The sequence below is a fragment of the Nerophis ophidion genome, linkage group LG07 (assembly GCF_033978795.1).
Source record: "Nerophis ophidion isolate RoL-2023_Sa linkage group LG07, RoL_Noph_v1.0, whole genome shotgun sequence".
Taxonomy (NCBI): domain Eukaryota; kingdom Metazoa; phylum Chordata; class Actinopteri; order Syngnathiformes; family Syngnathidae; genus Nerophis; species Nerophis ophidion.
The window spans coordinates 69514993-69538780 of NC_084617.1; the positions used below are offsets into that span (position 1 = coordinate 69514993).

A 23788-nucleotide genomic window follows, 5' to 3' on the forward strand; every position below is an offset into this window, starting at 1 on the left:
TCTTCTTACCACTTCATCTCCTGCGTCTCCGTTGACGCGATGGAAACCGACTTGCTGCTGATTTTCCAGACGACTCCATAGTTCCTGTACCTGCTTCTTCAGCGTCTCCACTTCCATCTGGTGGCCCGCCTCTATTTGCCTCAACCTCTGTTGGATGGCATCGGTGTGCAGCATCAGTCCATCGTCATCCAGGTGGCTGCGTGACGGCGGCTCTGGACTGACAACAGCCCGGCCCAGCTGAGCGTGGCACCAGCGGTGTTGTGAACAGCTGCCCCGGTGGTGCAGGATCAGGGAGTGGCACCTTGCCAAGGACACCTGTCGGCTCACTGGGGCCCGCTCACCTTTGACCCAATGAGGTCCTCCGCAAGGTTCCCCATCAGAACTGTCACTGTTACAAAGGCCGTCCCGAGTGAGGTCAGCACTTGCATAATGAAAGGCACTGACAGGCGGTCGCTTGCTGCCCCCGTTTAAAGTTCTGGTAAAGCTGTGTTCGCCTGTCTCCAGCACTTTCTCTTTCTTAGACGAAGGTTGTTGGCCTTTGCTGAAGGCCTGGTGGGTTGGACAGACAGGCGGGGGTGCAGGGGGCTCAAACCTGCTGCAGATCTCCTCTGTCAAAGTCTCTGTGGAGCTTTCCATCAGGGAGGCCCTCTTCTCTGCCTGTTCCCCGGACTCTAACATACCTCTGTCAAGGTCACAACCAGAGCTGGTCTCCTCATCTGCACCAGGCTCCTCAGGTGATCTGCTGTGGCCATTCGCCATCTGAGTTCTATGAGCTTTAAGCGGCTCTGGCTCGTCTGAACTGGGCTGAAAATGTTCATTAGCGTGGTAATGTAGTTCAGAACAATTGTCCAGAGATTGATTCTTTATATGCTCAAGTGTTTGAGCTGCTTCCTCTTTCTGATTTTGTAACTCTTCTACTATCTGTGCAGGCACAGCTGGAGAGTCACTGTTCTCCTCAGCTTCCACAAACCCATTTTGTGGATGGAAACCATTAGCATGCCCATTTTGTACGTCAGTTGTGTTGATTTCAGCACATTGATCATCCTCAGCAGTTCTTGGGTGCATCTCCTCCTCCATGGCTGCTGTGTTATTGAAGGGCGCACTAAGAGCAGTTAAAACTCTCTGTGCATCTGCTCCCGCCTCCTCCTTGGTGGCTTCTTGAAGAATGTTCTCCATCTGGCCCTCAGCCACACCTACTGCCACAGACAGCTCTGCCTCTTCTCTGGTTGATGGTGAGTCCGTGCAGGCTCCCTCTGCCATGTCAGCGTGTGAGTTGCGGGGCTGTGGGCTGTCATCCAGCTCAGAGTCCTCTCCATTCGGGTAAAGGCTCAATCCATTACACTGTACTTCCTGATCCTGGTCCTCCCCTCCCTCCGGCCCGACTGCCATATTGAGGTCCAGAGAGCGCCGGTGGTCCTGCCACTTCTCATTGAGACTTGGATCACTAGAGCGGCGGTTTGGGGCCAGCAAGCTTCCCAGCTCACAAGCACTGGGCAAGTTATCGAATGAGCGGGTTTTAGTACATCTACAAAAAAAAAAAAAAAAACACATAAGGAATGTAAAGAAAACTATTTTAACAAAACCTGTGTAATTTATGATTCACAAATTGATCATTTACATTTTGTTTGAACATTTTGTTTATCTATTGTTCCATCAAGCTAGAAGACACAATCCTTCACAGGAAACTAAAAACGTATTCATTAAAGTACAGTGGAACCCGTTTACGTCAAGGTTCTTCAGAGTAGTTCGCTGTCTAAGGTCGACATAAAGGGTTGTCGAGAACCAATAACAAACAAGAAAGCGAGGAATAAAGTATGACGAACAAGGAAGCGAGGAATAAAGTATGACGAACAAGAAAGAGAGGAATAAAGTATGACGAACAAGGAAGCGAGGAATAAAGTATGACGAACAGGGAAGCGAGGAAGCAGCTGATCAGTCAATAATGCCAACCTTTTCACACAAGCTTGTGATCACGGCGCCGCTAATATAATTTGTCTGAGTTAGCGCTTATAAAGACAGTATCACTAATACGTGATTAATATTCAAGTCACCAAACGTAAAGTATTTTTGGCACTTTTTCGATGTTTTTCATTGGGTTTTATGGGCGGAAAAGAGCACTTACCATTGGCTCTGCTGTAAGCTGACTTTTATTTGCAAGTTACAATGCGTTAAAAAAAACCCGTAAGTCATCATGTCTTTCATAATGAATGTACATGATAGGCAACATTCCCCCAAAAAGTGCAGTTCCCCTTTAATAAGTGACTTATACATGCTGTCTACAACTTAAAATGTATATTTAATAAAGGTTTAGTGGCCACATGCGTGGACAGCACCTTTTAGCTCTTATTTCCAAAATTGTGTGCACGACTGAATTGAGGTCTTATGGCCGCTTATATAGACATTTATACTGCCATCTGGTGGCGTCAGAAGAGTACAACATACAAATGGAATTTGGAAAAAAAAGTGTAAAAATACGAATTAGCATGTCACTACAGATGAAGTACACTTTTGTGTACTTAAGGACTAAGTAAATCATATCAAAAGATGATTCTTAGTTTTTATTCTAATTAGGGTCCAATAAGCCCAAATAGCAAAGAGAAATAAAAAAGGCCAGTAAACCAATTAAGAGGATAAACAAGAACACCACCTAACTTATGTTACTATTAGTAGTTTAACATGACACGTATATTGACATGACAACTTTTTATTTTCCAATTACTATATATAATAAAAAATACTTGTCCGTCCAAGGACAATTTGCAGTAATGTTAAAGTTACGATAGCGATCATTGAATGTACAGCCTAAGTAACTATCATTAGTGGCTAAACTTTGCTAAATCGCCATAATTAGTTAACCACAATACGCACAGACGTAGTTTGTGTCATTATGTGCTAAAAGCTGGAAGAGGGCGGGTCACTCTGGAAAGTTAGTGCCCTCTGGGTATCAAGGTTGCACTAGATTAATGCAATCTATTCATAAAATATTTCCAATTTAGGGTGATTGAATTTGGCTTTCGGCTTAAAAAAAATAAAAAAGGTAGGAAAATACTGTATTAAAGGACTATTAATCATTATATCTGCTCCAGTGAACGCGAGCATAATTACAGGAAGCTGCGGTCGTTAAACTCTTGACAAATTAAGCACCTTCCTGATGACACAATTTTTGTGAGCTATGCAATAACCACAAAAGGTGACTGCGTGGGTCTGAGAAGAGCAAAGTGTGCGTCAAGAGTCAAAACTGGGTCCCACAGTCTTTGGGAGCCCCGGACCGGAGTTTGTCTTACATGGAGGGAGGTAGTGAGGAGTTCTGTACCAGCGCGCCAGGCTCACCTGCCCAGGGGCGCTTCTTCCGGATTGCTGCCGGGCACAGGGTATGGTGCGCAGGAGTCATCTGAAGGGGTGGTGGGAGAGGAGCTGGGCAGGTAGACGGCGGTCCATAACATCAGGTTGCGCACATGACACACTGGGTGGAGAACCTGCAATGACAGATATGAATGGAATTAGTTACAAATTGCAAACATGGTACGTTTGAATGAGGACTACCTCCTGGTGTCTTTAAATTAAAATGAGTATTATTCTGAACATATTTCAATGTGTTATTGGGTTCATTGTTTAAGAACCAGGCGGTGCTACCTAATCAATCAATCAATCAATCAATCAATCAATGTTTACTTATATAGCCCTAAATCACTAGTGTCTCAAAGAGCTGGATGCCCAGGACTGGGCCGGTAGTGTACGTACAGTCTCAGAGTGTGAGGAATACAGCATGTTCCTCAGGGAACGGTTGGCTGGCCTCAACAGGGACCAGACCGAGCATGTCCTTTCTTGAACGTGGCAGTCCTCCCTCTCTTTCCCACTGTTACATAGGAAAGTGCCGAACAGACAGGAGTAGGTGTGTTGCACCAGCTTCACCTGCATTCATATCGAGCATACATTAATATGTTAAAAAGGGAAAGCAGAGGTTAAAAAGATAAATAAATAAAAAGATTCATTGTGAGATCTACTGGCATTATATTACAAGTGAATACATTTTTAACGTCAAAAAGATGGTTATTCTCCCAAAATGAATACAGTTTAAACCTTTTGTTGGCCACCCCCCTGAATAATGTCTATACAGGTTATAGAAAATATAAAAATGTATGTAAATAAGTAGCATGTTGTATATACTTATTGAATAAACTTAGTACAATCAGTAACCACCAATACGCACCAGGAAAGCCTCGTTAAATTCAAAGGAGCATGGAAACTGTCTCTGCAGCTGGTGAACACAGTCCAGCCACTGTAGGAAGACTGGACAGCGCTCGTTAACGTCCTCAGAGTTTTCTCCATGCCCGCAGCGATCTGCAAACTTGTGACCAAAATCCAACCAGTCTGTCTCGACTAAAACTTGGAAGCCCTGAATAAAAATATAACACAATATTAAAAATATATTTTATACATACATGTTGTTGACATGGAAGTCCATAACTGCCTATGTGCAGTTATGGACAGTTAAGCTGTGGAAACGTCTACCACTGCTCACTGCTCCATATTATTCTTAACAGAAAGTGATTGCTGTGTCTGGAAATTAGTGAAAAATATACTGTTCTTAATAAACGTATTAGCTAACCAGCCATAAAAAGCAAGAAAAATATATTTTAGGAATTCTTATCAAACTTGTTTAAAATAAATGTCATTGCCTTTATGTATCTGGTATCTAAACTGAAACTAAAAAATAAAGCACTTTTTTTTCCCACACAGATTAACAAGCGATTAATTAAATATATTATTTTGTAAGCTAATTTCGGCTTTATTAACTTGCATAAAATATTTTTTCTGCTCAGTAATATATGCAAATAATATCATTTGACATTTAAAATGTTGATATAAAATATTGAAATTTACAGATTTGGTACATTTTCAAACTGAGTAGAAAAGTGCGTCCTCAGATGAATTAAAACACACAGGAAAAAAAACATTGCATTTGAGGTAAATTATGTGGACTACAATTAGAAAATGAACAAGGAACTCAAAATGAGCCAGTTTAAGAAACAGTACACACATATGGTGTTTTTAATAGGTCATATATTCTGTATTTGTTTATTACATTAAATCAGCTCAACTTCTTCCTGCTTTTTTTGACATGTTGAAGTGTGCATTTGTTCCTAATGTTATTTTGTTAAATGTGTTTCAAATTAAACAAAACAATTATCGTTTTCATATTAAAGTTTTGAAAAAGAGTAAGTTTGAAAATGCTTTGATGGAAAATGCATAAAAAACAATTTCGGTTGAAGAGATTGTACACGGTATATGGTATATGGGGTGGTATAGCTTGGTTGGTAAAGTGGCCGTGCCAGCAACTTAAGGGTTACAGGTTCGATCCCCGCTTCCGCCATCCTAGTCACTGCAGTTGTGTCCTTGGGCAAGACACTTTACCCGCCTGCTCCCAGTGCCACCCACACTGCTTTAAATGTAACTTAGATATTGGGTTTCACAATGTAAAGCGCTTTGAGTCACTAGAGAAAAAGCGCTATATAAATATAATTCACTTCACTTCACTACACATGAACGTATTATCAATTACAGAAACATGATCTTAGTATTTACCAATGCTGTTTATTTAGGGCAGCTGTGGTATAAACCTTACATTGGGTGCTGGTCTAAACAGGGGTGCCTCAGCTTTTTCACTTAGTAGCTGCATTGGGCTAAAAAACAAGTGTGAAGAGAGTGGTTTGCATTTTCCCATAATGCATTGGATTTAAATGGGTGTCATTTTGAATTATCTTAGGTGAAAGGACATTTTTTATAATATCCACAAAGTTCAGTGAACAGGTTATGTTAATTGTGACCCTGTGTTGACTTTTTGTGTTGGTTGCAGTTACATTTGTAAAGCACTACACATGGTAATATAAAATCATATCGGGGTCTCAGTATGTGATTTTTTTTTATTTTTACTTTTCACTCATACCTCTATAGTGCGGTAGTACGGGTCCAGCAGTAGCTTCGACAAAGCAACAATTTGAGGAGTGCGGTCCCACCCGTCGGAGCAATGCACCAAAACGGGCCTGTGGTCCCTGTCCACAGCATTGACCACCAGCAGGGCCGCCTTCAGTAGCAAGGACAAATGCTGCAGCCACTTGGTGCTCTCCAGAGCAGACAGCCAGCTGCAGGCACACAGACAGCAAAGACAAACTATATTAGGGCGCTGTATAACTTAAGGGTGGGTTTAAGGTAAACTACGTGACCGTTTTGAGGAAAAATAACCCATGCTTTTTGAAATATGGTTAGGGATATTGTAGGTTTCTCAAAACTGTTAAAAAATAATAGGTGTCACGATTACATAATCTATAAAGACAAAGATTCTCTATAACTTTTTGGACATGACCCCCCCCCTTTGCGGAAAACCAATTACACGCCACACCTCCACACTAGTGTGAAGATATGTGCAAAAATTATATTTTAAACAGGACTGTAATTGGTGTCATTGTTATTGCATTCTATTCAAAATTACAGTATCAAAATTATTTCTATTGTATTTTATTAATAAATGTAATCATATTAATCTATGTGATTTCTCACCTACTCAATATATAATTCTATATAAATTAGTGTAGATACGATTATTCTTGTGGTACTTATTGGGCTAATTATGGGACTTAAACTTGGGTTACAAACTGGGCGTCTATCACTAAGGCGCTGCTCCTATTTGATCCAAAAGAACTCCCAAATTTATTTTCTTCACCCTGGAGAACTCTTACACCAACCCACACCTGGCCTTCACTGTATGCCGCGGTAACGACCTGAAACCAGACCGACGGGTTAATACTAATACGTTGAAAAACTTATTCGGGTGTTACCATTTAGTGGTCAATTGTACGGAATATGTACTGAACTGTGCAATCTACTAATAAAAGTATCAATCAATCAATCAAAAGGTTCCCTCGTTCACACCACTGGCCGTCTATCATCAAAGTACCATCACTTGTGCAGCTGGTAGCTGGCAAACCGGTCAGGAGATGGAACATCAGGAAGGCAAACTGGCAGTGGTTTATGGCATAAACAGATAGAAGACCTAACGGTCTCATGGACCGGAAGCAGAGGATGTGGATGCTGCATACGCCGCCTACTGCGAATTATCCTAAGGGCAGCAAAGCACAACATCCCTCGTGGCTTTAAAAATAACTATATTCCAGGCTGGAATGAGGATTACAGCTGCCTGCTGCGTCAACATCAGCAGGTGATCTCCAAGGAAGAAAGAAATAGATGCAGCAACAATACTACAGCAGAAGTTGGATGACCCCTGAAAGACTAGATGGACTCAAGTAATGGAATCCAGTGATTTCACCCACTGTAGTTGGAGCGTGCCAGACCATCAACCTGCTCTCAAGGAGAAAATCAACCCCCCGCAGGTGTCCAGTAAGTACAGATGCCATTGCTTCCCAGCTCCTGAATAACAGCTTCTTCTCTAATGTTGACACAAACTTCACATGGCTGTTATCGAGTGAGGTATTATCCCACTCCAGAGCAGCCAGCGCCGATGTTAACCTTTCAGGAGACTTTGCAGCAGCCAAACTAAGAGCAACAATGAAAGAACTGAAGCCGGGAAAGTAACCAGGTGAAGACAAAGTCCACCCAGAGTTTATCACACAACAAAGTTAAGGAACATCTCACTGGCTATGTTCATTCTTCTCATCATGTTTCCAGAGGTCTAAGCTCCCAAAGATCTTGCGGTGTGCTTCTGTCATAGCTTTGCCAAAGCACAACCAACCTGTCGAAGACCCCAAAGTCCTATAGGCCCATCTCCCCGCTTTGCGTTCCATAAAAAATCCTGGAGAGCCTGATCCACTGCCGCATTGATCCAGTGATGGACCCACAACTTCCACAGGAACAAGCAGGCTTCCACTGATGCAGGTCAACTGTGGACCAAGTAACACTACTCACTCAGGACATCAAGAACAGCTTCCAGGATAACAATAAAGCTGGAGTAGTGTTACTGGACCTGACAGCTGCTTATGATACCATGTAGTACAGATCGGCACATGGTTGAGGTTTATTATGGAGACGCTAAGCAACTGTAGATTCATCCTAAAAACCAGCGATGACCAGACTAGGTAGCTCAAAAGGCTGAAGAACGGTGTCCTGCAAGGCTCTGTCCTCTTACCAACACTGTTTAACATCTATGTTCATGAGCTGCCTAACAGAACATCCAAGAAGTATGGCTATGCTGACAACTCAGCCATCATGTCTTGCTGCCCAACTTGGAAGGCGATAGAAGTTGGTCTCAACCGAAAATACCGGCATTCTGGCGCTGAGTACTTCCAGAAGTGGCACCTGCAACTTAGCATGACCAAAACAATGCCTGCTGCTTTCTACCTCTACAGCCAGAAAGAAAAAAGGGAATTGGACGTGCACGTCGGCAAGAACCGTCTGGAGTTTCACCAAGCCTCCAGGAGCCTCGGCGTACGCATAGACCGGACACGCTCCGACAAGCAACACCTGGATGAAGTGAAGGCCAAGACAACAGCAAGGGTCTCACTTATTCGCCGCCTGGCAGTGCTGACTTGGAGTGATTTCCCCCAGACCCTACGTATAAAAACACAAGCCTGGCTCCTACCTGTAGCTGAATACTGCACACCCGTCTGGAGCAGAAGTCCACACGCAAACAAGGTTTATTTATACTGTCATCAACATCATCCCCAAGATAATAACTGGTTGCAAAGAAACAACTTCTGTGGCCTACATGCCAGGAATTGCCCCAGCCAGTCTCCGACGTCAAGGAAGGCTAGAAAGTATGACTGGCACATCCTGCACAAAACCACAACAACAGCAGCTCCACCAGGCAGGCTGAAGTCTTCATAAACCAAAATGACATGCCCGGATCTGAAACCACATATGGGCAAGAAAAACCCAATGGAACAATGAGAACAATGAGAAACCTTGGGAGAGACCAAAGATGTGGATACCTCCACCGCGCTGGGTCATGGACCAGGTGCAATAGAGGTGGCCAAGTGGGTACGGTTAATAATTTGAGAGTCCAGTCCATCAGCCCTCTTGTGGGGCCGGGGGGGTCTCTGAGGTTCTTTGATAGCTCAATAGCCCTGACGATTGCGGTGAATAGAAAAGACCTACGAGAGGTGTCTTATCTACATTATCCGTATATTGACGTTGGGAGTACTTTCCCAAAGGTCAGTGCATAACCCGTCTGTGGGGGAAATAAGGCCTGCTGGTTGGTAGGAGATCTAATACTTATTTTGCCCATTCAAATGCAAATTAATTTATATACTACACATTTTCCAGAAACAAAATTCCAACTTTCTGCTTCTTAAAAAAATGGTGAGCGTTTTTCCCCCCCAAGTAAATCTACACTGTGTGCACATTGACAACTGCTTTGTTTCTACAGCACTGTGGCTTGAGGAGCTATAATAAAACAGATGCTGAAATGTGAGAGGTGTACATGATTTTGTGGGCCATTATGTCTTAGAGGTACCAAATTCAGGCTCTAAATGCAGTCTAATATTAAATATATATACAATATATATATAAATTAAAATATCATACTTGGCTGGATCAGGCATCTGCGTGCAGAGAAAACGCATGGACTGGAAACTCTTGCGGATGGAATGGATGTTGGCCATACCCATGAAAACCACCTCACAGTTGGGATAGTATTCTGGAATATAGGGGGAAATATATTCATAATTCGGATGAACTTACATTATGTATAGATCTGCTATATCCACAGTACACACACAAGATGAGGCCTACCAGGACATTCGCAGCCTCCCCCCTTTGCCCGGTTGGCTACAGCAGCTGCATAAGACCTGGCATCCAGTATCAGTAACTTTTGAGGTTGGATGGCCAACGTCTCCACCTCTGAGCTGTTGGTAATCGATGACTCTGATAAAATCAGACAACGCATTAGAGTTATGAAACCTAAAAACATAAAGATTTGGTATTTGTAAAGATTGGTGGACCTATATCTGCTCCTGAGATTAAATCATGCAGATATGGACCGTGCAGTTAAGGAGAGTTCATGTTTTTTTTACGTTTTTACATAAACAAAGAAAATCAGAAAGGGATCAAATAATCATTCCCTCCATCCTGTACCAAGTCAATGGGTAAAAAAAAGTCCAATATCAAAAAAGGGCATCTGCGGAAGCAGTAAATGCTTGCGCTGAACCCAAGGGAATGTATTGAATCTATGTGGTGTTCTTAGCTGTTGTGTTTGTTATATGGGTTTGCCGCTTCAAACTTTTTCCAAAAAAAAAAAGGTTATGTTAGTTTGTGTGCACTGTATGTATGTGAATAGACTGCAGCACGATGTTGAGTAAAGCAGACTGAGCTCGCGCGCACCGAAATCAGTATCCGGCAGGTCGGAGCCATTGGTGTAGGTTCCGTTAGACAGGTGTTTGAGAGAGGTGCTATCCACAGCACAGGCCTTAGCAATGGACTGCACAAGGTGCTCATCATCAGCATTCCGCCAACCCCACCAACTGACCTCTGGCTGGCCGCAGCGGGCGATCACGGCCCCTGTGTTCAGGTGCCTGTCAAAATTGAAAGTTATGTGAACAAGCAAGATTGACTGATAATGTAGTAAATATAATCATAGTGGTTACAATAATGCATCATCAAAGCTGTTAAACATACTGAACACCTTACAAAAATCAATACACTCCTAACACTTATGCAACCATTTGCATTACTGTGTATCGATGATGAATTACAGGCAGGCTGTTGCCATGCAAACTACTATTAAGGATACAAGGGCTGGGCGATATGGCCTTTTTTATATATCTCAATATTTTAAGGCCTTAACGCGATACACGATATATATCTAAAAATTTAGTCTTAGCCTTGAATTAACACTTGAAACATAAAATCACAGTACGGTAGTATGATGATTCTATGTGTCTACATTAAAACATTCTTGTTCATACTGCATTAATATATGCTCATTTTAGACTTTCATGCAGAGAGGGAAATCACAACTAAGTCAATTGAGCAAAACTGTATTTATTAAACAGTTATTAAGCAGTGGCACAAACAATCACCTCATTTCAAAACAGAAAGTGCAAGATTGTCAGAGACATTTTATCCATCCATCCATTTTCTACTGCTTATTCCCTTTGGGGTCGCGGGGGGCGCTGGTGCCTATCTCAGCTACAATCGGGCGGAAGGCGGTGTAAACCCTGGACAAGTCGCCACCTCATCGCAGGGCAGAGACATTTTAAAACAAACAATTAGTGCACATTTGTGCATGATGTCACCAAGATGACATATCAAACAACACTAAATTAAAGTGCTCTTTTTGTACGGAACGCCACTATAAAAGTTTAAAACAAATAAGAGTGCACATTTGTGCATGATGTCACACACGATATTTCAACAACTGTCGGATAAAAATGAGCTGCATAATAGGAAATCAAAGTGTTTGTCCTTCGCTATGGGTAGGTTACTGCGGACATTATCTCCTTTTGTTGTTGACTATTTTTTCATACGGTGTTGATCTGCAAATGGTTGCCTCAGCATTTTGATGGTGTGGGCGTGTGGCATCGAATGGAGATGTTGACATGCGGGGTAAGCACTCTTCATTCTCTAGCATCATTTTCAAATGATGCTACATATTAGCAGTGGTGCTACTTTTTGTAACAACACTTTTGCCCCACACTTGACAAATTATGGTTATCTGTTCGACATATTCCCACTTAAGCCAAACCACCAACAGACGTTTTTCTTGGGAATTAATACTTCCTTCATTTGTTACCAGATTTGCACCTTCTTTCCCTCGTATTACTACTCGCACCACAGCTAACGTTACCCTTGCTGCTACCGCTCTGCTCCGCGAGGGCGTATGTCAGTATGTAACACGTGTAAGAAGGTGCGCTTGTTTTACGTCTCTGAGAAGGACAGACAAGAAAGAGTGATTAGAGCCAGTAGTGTAATGCCCGCAGCTAAAATCAAATGCGTGAGAACGTATACTCGAATATCACGATATGGTCATTTTCTATATCGCACATTGACAAACCCGCGATGTATCGAGTATATCGATATATTGCCCAGCCCTAAAGGATACCGTCTTTGGTTTCTAGTTTAAATAGAAACAACCAACCTATAAACTACTGCAGGAAACCTCTTCCAGGAGCGGAAGGCTGCCACATTTTCCAACTCCTTGTCAGTTATCCAGGCTGGTACCAGAAGCTGCTGGGGATAGCTGGGGCAAAGCCTAGTGGTGAAAAAAGAGGCATGAGAAAAAGCATTCAGACCTGAATGCATTTGTGAAGGCTCAACAAAAGTCGACAGACATTTAATCCTGGGCTGGGCCTTTTTGTGCCCCAGGCGAAGCACCAGTGGAGTACAAAAAACAACCTCACATTCTCTCACACACACTGATCTGTGCTATATGCCAATGATAGCAAAAGGGGGCATCAGTAAGTCACGGATGTAAACACGGCAGCAGGTATTCAGAAAGAAAAGAAAACGGCCTTTACCTAAACTTGCAGTTGATGTCGGATATCCTCCAGGCATTTTGAGTGTCAAAGCCCATTCTCTCCACCTCATTCTTGAACCAAGAGGTCACGTGTTCCCCTAAAGAGCAGAGAAATCCGATATGGTCGAAGTGTCTAGACTGATGCAGTCATCGGTGTGGGTGTGTGGGCCTACCTGGTCTACAAAGCTCGCCATGCTGCTCCTTCTCACCAGCGTACACATCCATGCACCAGGCATGGAAGGCAAAGGAGAAGAGATCCTCCAAGCGAGAGGGAGGGCGCACAACTGCATTGAGGCGCTTCAACCACTCCTGACATTGCTCAAAGGTGGAGAACTGACACCTTTAAAGTAAATGTGACGCTTTGTATGTGTTCTTCATCTTAGGCAGTATTAGCAAAAACATGTTACAAATACTAAATAATGTTACCATGACGAACAATTGTCTATTTCAATAACATTTCATATTTTGGGGGGAAAAGGTCCCAGTGATGAAGTACTGCTTTGAGTACAAAGTGGTACTGTTTAGACAGGCTTTAGGTAACATGGGCGTGTCTTTGGGCTTACCGCACAACTTTGCAGTCCTTACAGGTGACGTGTAGCTGGAACATATCACGACACTCAACACTCTCAATGAGCTGCATAGGAACCTGCAGAGCACCAGAACAACTTTCCAGCAATGTTCATTTGAAATATATAACACATGCAGTCAGTAAGGGTAACATATTAGACATAAGTTACACATCAACAAAATTAGTAGAGGTCAGGATAAAAAAAAGTTCATGCAAACAATGAGCTACAAAACACTGTTTTGCTATACAAACAGCCACTGAGCACAATATAAAACATATTATTTGTTGATTGTTATATTAGGTGTCCCTTTAAAATAACACTTCCTAAAAATCAGGGAATCCAATCATAGACTCACTTATGTTTTGCTGTGTCTCATATTTTTACATTTACACACAAAATCTGTCAAACTTCATTTTATGTATTTACTGCAACGTGTATTAACTTGCAGTAGATTGCAATAAAAACTACATAACATCCTATTAAATGTTGCTTATCGGATTGTGTTGACAAGGACTGGCGCTAAGTTATTGTTAACATAAATGAAATTAGCCATCCATTTCACCAATCAAACAGTCTTGCAGTCACATGACCGCACTCAAAAATATTGGTGGCCCGACTTTAAAAAAGGAGACATATTTACATCGCAGGCCCGTAGCAATGAAAAAAATGACAGCGACTTGCAGTGAAATGAGTCAACATACCTGTTAAATCTATGTTTACCTTACAAACTACGAAAAATAACAGCTATTTCATGCGCTTCAGTAAAATGTTCACGTTTGAGCCTAAAATTATTTAACTTCCAGATAGAGAAAACACTTTGTCGTAAGTTGTATATCATGTTTTAGCAGCACAAGCTAAATATTTTCCTGTTATAAGACTGTAAAATGTGCATTTTTTGTAGTTTATATTATAGCCATGTCTCCCTGTCTCTCACATGCACACACCAACTACGAGTAATATTAAAAAACATCTACTAAATAAATCAGAAGTCACTCAGAACTTGAATAGTTGTTGTTTTTATTGAATACTTAATTACTCTGAATGAAATTATTAATTGGCAGACTACTTTTAACTTTTACTTGAGTCCTATTGCGTAAAGAGATTATTTGTATTGCGTAAAGAGATTATTTTAGATTGTACCTAATGTCATGACTGTTTTTATTGACTATTTAGTATTTTATTGATTATGGGATAAGCAGCAGAAAATGGATGGATGATACTTTTTCGTCACTTATATACACTAATGTGTATATTTTAGGCCATTGGTTCTTTGTTTTATTTTTGCAAAAATGTATACAGTATATCTATTTTTATATTGCTATTTTTATCTTTGGTATGAAAATTATTATGTAACAACATTTATTAGTATTTTTTGGTTCTTTGTTGTTGCTATTTTTGTATTATGACAATTTATTATTGGATCATGTTGTACTGCATTTTAATCGTTTGTTCTGTGGTTGTGTGATGTTTTTTGCCTGGTCCCCAGGAAGAATAGTCTCCACTGCGGTGTAGACTAATGGGGATCCTTAATAAACTAAACTAATATTACTCTACAGTAACAGTACTCTTAAGTAAAATGTTTGGCTCCTCTCGCCACCTCTGATAAATAAACAGTAATTACATTGTCCTTTCACCTTTCACGCTGCTTTGCAATAATGATGAAGTTAACATTAATTCTTCAATACATGTTGACTTAAATGGACCAAATTTTCATACACTGCAAAAACTGAAATCTAAGTAAGATTAAATATCTCAAATAAGGGCGATATTTGTTTATTTTCTGTCTGATAAGATTATTCTTCTCACTAAGCAGATTTTATGTTCGAGTGTTTTACTTGTTTTAAGGGTTTTGGTCCAAAATGATCTCAGTAAGACATTACAGCATGTTGCTGAGATTTGATGACCTATATTGAGTAAAACATGCTTGAAACGAGAATATCAACTGTTGCAAAGCTGTGTCATCAACACTCACAGGTATAAAACTACTTTTTTAAAGTAATAATTTCTTATTCCAAGCATGTAAAAAAAAATCATGACATATATCATATTAAAACAGATGACAGCCAAATGGACTTTGCTGTTTTATTTTCAATGAAACAACAGAAAATATGTACTCATATAGTAGTACAGTTTTTATTAGTGAGAATGTACTTATTTTAAGGTATTTTTGAGTTCATCGAGGTTAGCTAAAATTACTTGTTTTGAAAAGTCTTGACAAGCCAAATGTTCTTGTTCTATTGGCAGATAATTTTGCTTAGTTCAAATAAAATAACCCTTATTTTATTATTTTTTTTATCTTGTTTTTGAACACTGACTTTTTGCAGTGTTGAAATTACCTCTTTGGGTGCTAAATGTTATGTCGACAAATGAGGTCGACCATGTACAGTATGTCAACATTGACTTAAGAGTACTATAAGTGGGCAGCTCTTAACAATAGCAAACATTGTCTTTATGATGTGTTCGACACAAAAGAGTTAGACAAACCGGTGTGACTTAAGGAGGCTGTTTGCAATATTTACACAGTGGGCGAGTGGGCGCCAACTTTTCACTGTATTTTACACAGTATATCCTGCCCTCTCACGGCTTCTCCTGCGTAATGACGTAATTTCGTACATACGTAACACATGCACGCGCATCAGCTTTAGATGTTAGCTACTAAAAACAATTTGGATAGCTAACGTTAGCGGTCACTGAATGTTTATCATAACAACAACATGACTGCAAATTTTTTGTTGCTTCTCTTGGATGTTTTTTCAATCAATCAATCAATCAGTCAATCAAAGTTTATTTACATAGCCCTAAATCACAAGTGTCTCAAAGGGCTGCACAAGCCACAACGACATCCCACATCTGAGCCGATTGTGGGATTAGTATGTGTGCATGCATTCAATGCGTGTACGTGTTGACAAGACCGGGTGAGTGACCGCCGTAAAAAACAAATATTTTATTCAGGGGGGTATAATTTTTTATTAGTTTAACTTTGTATTTGTGACAAATATAGATATTTGTCAAACAAATGTCTTCTGGTAAACCACTAATGGTAATACAAGCTAGCCGGCGATGGAGTTATATTTTTTGCTTTGAAAAATGTTACTTTGAGGAAGTTGCAAACAGCCCCTTTAAGTGACTTCGGCTGTATTACAGTCTTAAACTGGCCACCTATTGAAAGTTTAAATAAATGCATGTAATTTACAATGGGGATTGACAATGAAATTATCAGATGCCATATTAAAAAATCGGAATTAATGTGCTGACAAGTTAATCCTTTGAATATTGAAATACTACATGCAGTAGCATACTTGCAAACAAGATTTGCTATTATCTAAAAGTATGTCTTAACAGTCAATGGTACACAGGCTGCTGTTTGCATGCAGTCTGGAGCCATGCAAGATCGACAGGTATTCATTAGCAGGCCAGGGTTCTGCCACTAAATAATGACAGGCCTTGTCTGATCGAATTATGCAGTAGAGACGTGATGAGTTATGATTAGTTTTCCCAAAAGTGTCTCTTTTCATTCAGTTATTGGAGCTAAACATTATTCATAAGCAGGTTTTCTACATAGCAACCAAATTTCATAAAAGGCAGCACACAAAATTTACACAACCACCCCATGCCGTGCATCTCTGGTGGGTACTTACTGAAACCTCACAACAACAACTCTAATCAGAAACAAAAGAGAAAGGATATTGTAAGCGGTAGTTGGATCGTTTGAAACTATTCTTCGTCCACACAGGGCTGCAACAATGGCACATTCCGGATGTCCTTGCATTATGCAGCCACAGTAATTCCTGCTTTCTAAATCTACACTGCTAATCTCCACATCATCAAAATTCCTGGGCTGCCTGCGCTCATCCAGTACCATCGTGTTGCCTATTTTTTTGGAGTCTGCCATGTGATGCATATGCTTTATCAAGCATCCAAGGCCATGTTTACAGTGCACACCAAATCTGATTTTTTTCTCGTAAAATGACAAACATCAGATATTTTTTTGCCAGTCTAAATGCTTCAGATCTGATCTTTTCACATCAGTTTCATCGGGCCACATCAGGAAGTAGTCCTGAATCCGATTGGAGTCTGACCTTTTCAAACGTGACTGCAGTCTAAACGACCTGAATGTGATTTTTTTTTGTCAGCTATGGACGAACTACGTCAGAAAGACGCAGTCGCCAGCGGAAATTTCATCACAACATCCGATTTAGGTTTTTATTTGAGACAACCAAAGTTTCGGTGCATCACTTGTCATTAGTGCACAAATAATAAGCTATAAATAACACATGAATATATATTTTGATTCCGAAGGAATGGTGATTGTTGAAAGACCGGAATTGACCCTGTGGCACATTTGCTTGCTTGAGAGTTGAAAAAAAAAAAGCTGATGTCAGCGTCTCCTCTACATAACAGCCATAAAAAGATTACAGCAATTCCAAATATATTACAAGAGATGTCCGATAATACCGGACTGCTGATATTATCGGCCGATAAATGCTTTAAAATGTAATATCGGAAATTATCGGTATTAGTCTTATAAAGTAAAATGTATGACTTTTTAAAACGCCGGTGTACGGAGTGGTATACGGTCGTAGGGAGAAGTACAGAGCGCCAATAAACCATAAAGGCACTGCCTTTGCGTGCCGTCCCAATCACATAATATCTACGGCTTTTCACACACACAAGTAAATGCAAGATATACTTGGTCAACAGCCCTACAGGTCACACTGACGGTGGTCGTATAAACAACTTTAACACTGTTACAAATATGCGCCACATTGTGAACCCACACCAAACTAGAATGACAAACACATTTTGGGAGAACATCCGCACCGTATCACAATATAAAAACAATAGAACAAGTACCCAAAACCCCTTGCAGTGGTTCAGCAGCTGCACGGCCGCAGAGGGAACGGCGCTCCAGAGGGTCCTAAAGACCGCCCAGAAGATCATCGGATGCCCCCTCCCCTCCCTGGCTGACCTGTACAGCTCCCGCTGTCTCAGGAAAGCACAGACCATCCTGAAAGACCCATTCCACCCCGGGAACTGCCACCTAGAACTGCTAACCTCGAGCAGACGCTATAGGGTGCTAAAAGCTGGCACAAATAGACTAAAAAACAGCTTTTACCCAAGAGCCATAGTAGCATTAAACAGGCGATGAGTGAGCACAATATGTCCATGTCCTCATGTGTCATGGCTTCTAATTTTTTTTTTTTTTTTCGGACTATAATGTGCAATAATATATGTATATGTGTATATATATTCATATGTATGCATATATGCATGTGTGTGGATATATATACATATATATAGATACATCTCTTATTTCTATCTCTTTTTTTTACTATTTATATTACCATATTGTATATGCACCTTAGGGGATCTGCTCTAATTTTGTTGTTCTTTGAACCTGTTCACTGCAATAATGACAATAAAACTCTATTCAATTCTATTCTATTCTCTTCTCTTCTCTTCCAGGACGCTACAATATACACCCCCCGCTACCCCTAGTCCCTCACCTCAACCTCCTCATGCTCTCCCAGGGAGAGCATGTCCCAAATTCCAAGCTGCTCTTTTGAGGCATGTTAAAAAAATAATGCACTTTGTGACTTCAATAATAAATATGCCAGTGCCATGTTGGCATTTTGTAGCATAACTTGAGTTGATTTATTTTGGAAAACCTTGTTACATTGTTTAATGCATCTAGCAGGGCATTACAACAAAATTAGGCATAATAATGTGTTAATTCCACGACTGTATGTATCGGTAGGTATCGGAATCGGTAATTAAGAGTTGGACAATATCAGAATGTCGGATATCGGCAAAAAAGTCATTATCGGACATCTCTATATATTACACTAATACAGCAATTCATACAAAATATTACTTTCACATAAAACAGTAATTTTTAAGGTGTTGCGGCTTCTTTATTATTTTTGTAATAGTAGCTAGCGACTTCCTCCCGGTCAACTTCCTTTGTTTTCACTCTATTAAAGTGCACATTCAGGTGACGTTGAGGCCAAATTGGGCCCTGTGCACGTTTATATTGGAGTCTGATAAAAAAACACATTTACTTGCAGTGAAAACAGTTGGAAAAAAATTCATCTAAAAAAAAGAAAATCTGATTTGGGCCACTTTGGCCTGCAGTGTAAAAACGTAGTCTAAATGTGTGAGAGCGAACGTTTGGTAAGTGTGATGTGAGCACAGTTGAGCAGTGTAAGCCTGCAACCAAAGGCTAACTAGCAGCACGTAATAAAGAAGCTACAGTAAACACAGGGATGCATGTACAGCTTTGGGTAAAATACAACTCACTGTTGTCAGCTAAACAAATCTGGACTAGTGATTGAAAATAATAACTAAAATTATCTTGTGCGTATTTGTGCTCAATTATAACTACCAATTATTCAGCTTATTAATCCAATTAATAATTTATAACCACTCCATATTTGTTGCGACCCGGTATAAATACATTTGGACAACCACAATAAGAAATGATGCTACCTGTTAAGAATTTGCCATGTTCATCTGAAACCCTTTACTTCGAAAGTGTTTTTCAGTAATGTTAATCTCTCAGCCACGTTCTTTTTCTTTCGTGTATGATCCTCAAACATCCAGCTCCGTTTTGCGTGCCACTTTCTATCGATGCAGGAGTCATCGCTTGAAGAGATATAACTGTAGCATTAATGGCTTTTCAGCTTGTGATGTTTTATTGATGTTCTGACATCATCACAGTGCGAATGACAGCTCTGTTTACTTAGTAAATAGCATCTGATTGCCAAACAAATTAGCTATTACGGCTAACCTGCACATGCTATTTTAGGACATGTTATATGCAAGTGTACTTCCTGCCATTGTTTATATTAATAATCAGTTTGCAAGCATAAAAGTTGCAGACATTGAGCTTATTTTATTAAGATGACAAAACAATAACAGTACTATATCTTGTGTATATCATACACCAAAGTATTACCAAAACCCAATTCTCTTCCAAGTCCACAATTATTTCCACTCTTTAAAATACAAATTGGTGTCAAAGCGTCCATAAAAATCACATGCGCCATAGCCAAATATGCAAGTTACGAAATGATGTCATCGAGCACCCCAATGCCACAGATGGATTTCAGTCCAGTGAGAAATACTACTAATGTACTCATACAAAAAAAGGGTTACAATAGTACACGTACGATCAAAATATACAAATATGTACAGATAAAAGAACAGAGTTATTGTGTGCCTCAACTTTAAACTTACCTGAACCTCAAGAGATAAAACCTCTGAAAACAACATGCATTTAGACTATTAAAGTCTACCTTAGTGCAAATCGTTTGATGATATTAAGTGGATTTGCTTAATGAAATGACACAAATGGCAAACAAAAATATTTGTGACAAAAACAATAATACATGCATACTGTATTTAATGTACTACATTTGAAGTATATAATAATGTGCTAGATCAGGGGTCGGGAACCTTTTTGACTGAGAGAGCCAAAAAGCCAAATATTTTAAAATGTATTTCTGTAAGAGCCATATAATATTTTTTTTTACACTGAACAAAACTAAAACACATGCATTTTTAAGTAAGACCAACATTTCTAGAGTATAATAAGTATCTTATTCTTTGTAATAACATTGTTATTCTCGAGCCAACTGTGTAGGGGGCGTGGCCTGCAGCGAACTGGGGTGTGCCAGGACCGGCCTCGAAATCAGCGACAGGTGCGTAGACGGCCCACCTGGGCCTTGTTATGTAATCCCCTGTCGCTCCGTTATAAGCAGCAGCCAGGAGGGGAGACGGGGTTAGGGCTGGAGCCAGAGTGCGAGGAAAACGAAAGAGAAGAATACAATTGCTGGAAAGCAACTGAGAGACTTATTGAAAAAGAAAACAATATTGTAACCCTGAAACAGGCTCTCATGTTGGTCCTTGGTGGTCTGACTAACCCCAGAAGGGCAAGCCCCTCACTAACCAAGAATAAATAAATAACTTCTTACCATTTCGCAAATTCTGAAACGGGTGCGGTAGAAAACAGATGGATGTATTAAAAATGCATGATAATGTTTTATATTTGGAACATTATTTTTAACACTGTGATTACAAGTGGAATCATTCATTACTTATCATATTAAGCAATGTCAGCTAAGATTTATCAGAGAGCCAGATGCAGTCATCAAAAGAGCCACGTCTGGCTCGCGAGCCATAGGTTCCCTACCCCTGTGCTAGAGGGTATTAATACTCTTTAGACTAGTGCAAAAAAACAAGAAGAGTAGCTAAGATTTTATCAATAGCTGTAACAAAACTTTTTTGCCACTTGTATCCTTTCTAGACAAAAGCTACAGATTTACTTAAACTTAAAATTTGGCGTAATTTTGAGTTGGAATTTGAGTTCATTTCGAACATGCAAGCATACAACATGATACATCACAATTTCCAGTTTCTCTTTTCAACATGTTCGAAAAGGAATAGGAAGAAGCAGAGCTTATTTAATCCTACCCCTTTTCTTTTACATGACAGTTGCTAAAACTTTTGTTCACTTCCTGTTCTCAATTTATTCATAATATACTCCATACGTAATCACAATAAAACAAATAAATAAATAATAATTGGTGAAGTAAGTTATATTTTATATGATGACATAAGTAAGATTATTTTGAGGAAGAATGAATGAATGGATGCATGAAATTAATTCAGAATGTTAATCATGGTTCTCCTTCTTTGTACTTTGTAAAGACTAAGTTTGAAGAGTTTCTTGAAGTGGATCATATTAGTACATTAGTTGATTGCTTTGCTTAATCTATTCCATAATTTAATTCCTCATGCTGATATACTGAAGGTCTTAAGTGTTGTACATGCATGTTTTAAATTACATTTTTCTCCAAGATCAAATTTCTCCTCTTTTTTTGCAAAAAATTGGTGTATAGTCTTGCGTAGCAGGTTATAGTTTGCTTTGTTTATCATTTTAGCTGTTTGCAAATTCACTATGTCGTGGAATTTCAGTGTCTTTGATTCGATAAATAAAGGGCTTGTATGTTATCTATATCCAACATTATGTATTATTCTAACTGATCTTTTTTGTAACACCGTTAATGAATGAAGTGTACTTTTGTAGTTATTTCGCCATATTTCTACACAATAACTCATATGTAACACTAGCGAGCAGTAGAGAATATGAAGTGATTTTTGGTCTAGAGCAGGGGTAGGAAACCTCTGGCTCTAGAGCCAAATGTGGCTCTTTTGATGACTGCATCTGGCTCTCTGATAAATCTGAGCTGACATTGCTTAACACGATAAGTAATGAATAATTCCACTTGTAATCACAGAGTTAAAAATAATGTTCAAAATATAAAACATTCTTATGCATTTTTAATCCATCCATCCGTTTTCTACCGCACCTGTTCAAGAAGTTGCGTTAATGGTAAGAAGTTATTTATTTATTATTGGTTAGGGTGGAGCTTGCCCTCCTGGGGGTTCTTCAGACCCCCAAGCACCGACATGAGAGCCTGTTTCAGGGTTAAAATATTGTTTTATTTTTCAATAAGTCTCTCAGTTTCTTTCCAGCAATAGTATTTCCAGCCCCAACCCAGTCTCTCCTCCTGGCTGCTGCTTATAACAGAGCGACAGGTGATTAGATAACAAGGCCCAGGTGGGCCATCTACGCACCTGTCGCTGCAGGCCCGCAGGCCACGCCCCCTCCACAGTTAGCTTCAGAATAACTGTCATTACAAAGAATAAGAGACCTATTATACTCTAGAAATGTTGGTCTTACTTAAAAATGCACGTGTTTAGTTGTGTTCAGTGTTAAAAAAAATATTTTATGGCTCTTACGGAAATATATTTAAAAATATTTGGCTTTTTGGCTCTCTCACCCAAAAAGGTTCCCGACCCCTGGTCTAGAGCATGTTTTGCTTTATTCATTATTGACGCGTTTCTTGCTACTTAATGTTGTATATTTTTTTACATGAGATTTCCACTTCAATTTATCATCAATCATTATACCTAGAAATTTGGTTTCATTTACTCTTTCAATTTCTATTCCGTCTATTGCTATTTGTGTTTGACTTTCTCTTCTATGGTTACCAAATAGCATCATTTTAGTTTTACTGAGATTCAACGATAGTCTGTTTTTGTTAAACCATCCTTTTAATTTGTTAATTTCTTCTGTTACTATTTGTATTATCTTCTGTGCATTCTCTCCTGAAAAAAATGCTGTCCTTAACTGTATGTGAACCCATTCTAGATTCTGTTTACTTCAGCTGTATATTTTCTCTTGTTGTTTATTGTACTGAGGCAGAAGTGAAACTAGAAAAAGTGTTGAAGAGTATTACTTCAGCTGTATATTTCCTCTTGTTGTTTATTGTACTGAGGCAGAAGTGAAACTAGAAAAAGTGTTGAGTATGACTTGCCATTACACAACTCTCACCACTGTGACAAGTCAGCAGCACGGTTATCTGAATGAAACATGTTCCCTTATCTTGTGCACTCACACGACACAAGTGAACATTTACTACATTTACAAAGTGTGTGTTAGAATTGGTGTCCAAAAAATGATTTTGCAGAAGCGTGAAAGCAGTTTTGGTTGCAAGTGCGGAAATGTACACCTGAATTGGCGAAAGAGGATCTACCGTAGAACGCCGCCATGATTTGGCAACATAGCTAGCTTCCGTTTTAACTAGCTGAAATGAGACAGAGAGAAAGAGTGTGACTGTTACGCATCCCCTCTGGAATGGCCGCAGCCATGGCAACAGCTAGTGCAGAGAGTGAGTGCACAATT

At 39.8% G+C, this 23788-nt stretch overlaps 1 protein-coding gene across 5 annotated transcripts in view; it reads right to left on the bottom strand.

The window, feature by feature from the left end:
* Positions 1–23788, bottom strand: part of mtmr3 (myotubularin related protein 3) — a 57011-nt gene that overhangs the window by 18523 nt on the left and 14700 nt on the right. For 2 of the 5 annotated variants that reach the window (XM_061907000.1, XM_061906999.1), the window contains exons 6-19: positions 23616–23690; positions 16674–16694; positions 13030–13112; positions 12640–12806; positions 12468–12564; positions 12089–12202; positions 10333–10523; positions 9745–9876; positions 9538–9649; positions 5948–6143; positions 4211–4396; positions 3742–3912; positions 3331–3476; positions 10–1525 (exon numbers count right to left, since the gene is read on the bottom strand). In XM_061907000.1, coding sequence (XP_061762984.1) covers positions 10–1525; positions 3331–3476; positions 3742–3912; positions 4211–4396; positions 5948–6143; positions 9538–9649; positions 9745–9876; positions 10333–10523; positions 12089–12202; positions 12468–12564; positions 12640–12806; positions 13030–13112; positions 16674–16694; positions 23616–23690 — 3207 coding nt within the window. The remainder of the gene's footprint in view (positions 1–9; positions 1526–3330; positions 3477–3741; positions 3913–4210; positions 4397–5947; positions 6144–9537; positions 9650–9744; positions 9877–10332; positions 10524–12088; positions 12203–12467; positions 12565–12639; positions 12807–13029; positions 13113–16673; positions 16695–23615; positions 23691–23788) is intronic. The other 3 variants (XM_061907003.1, XM_061907002.1, XM_061907001.1) reach the window with 2 other exon arrangements.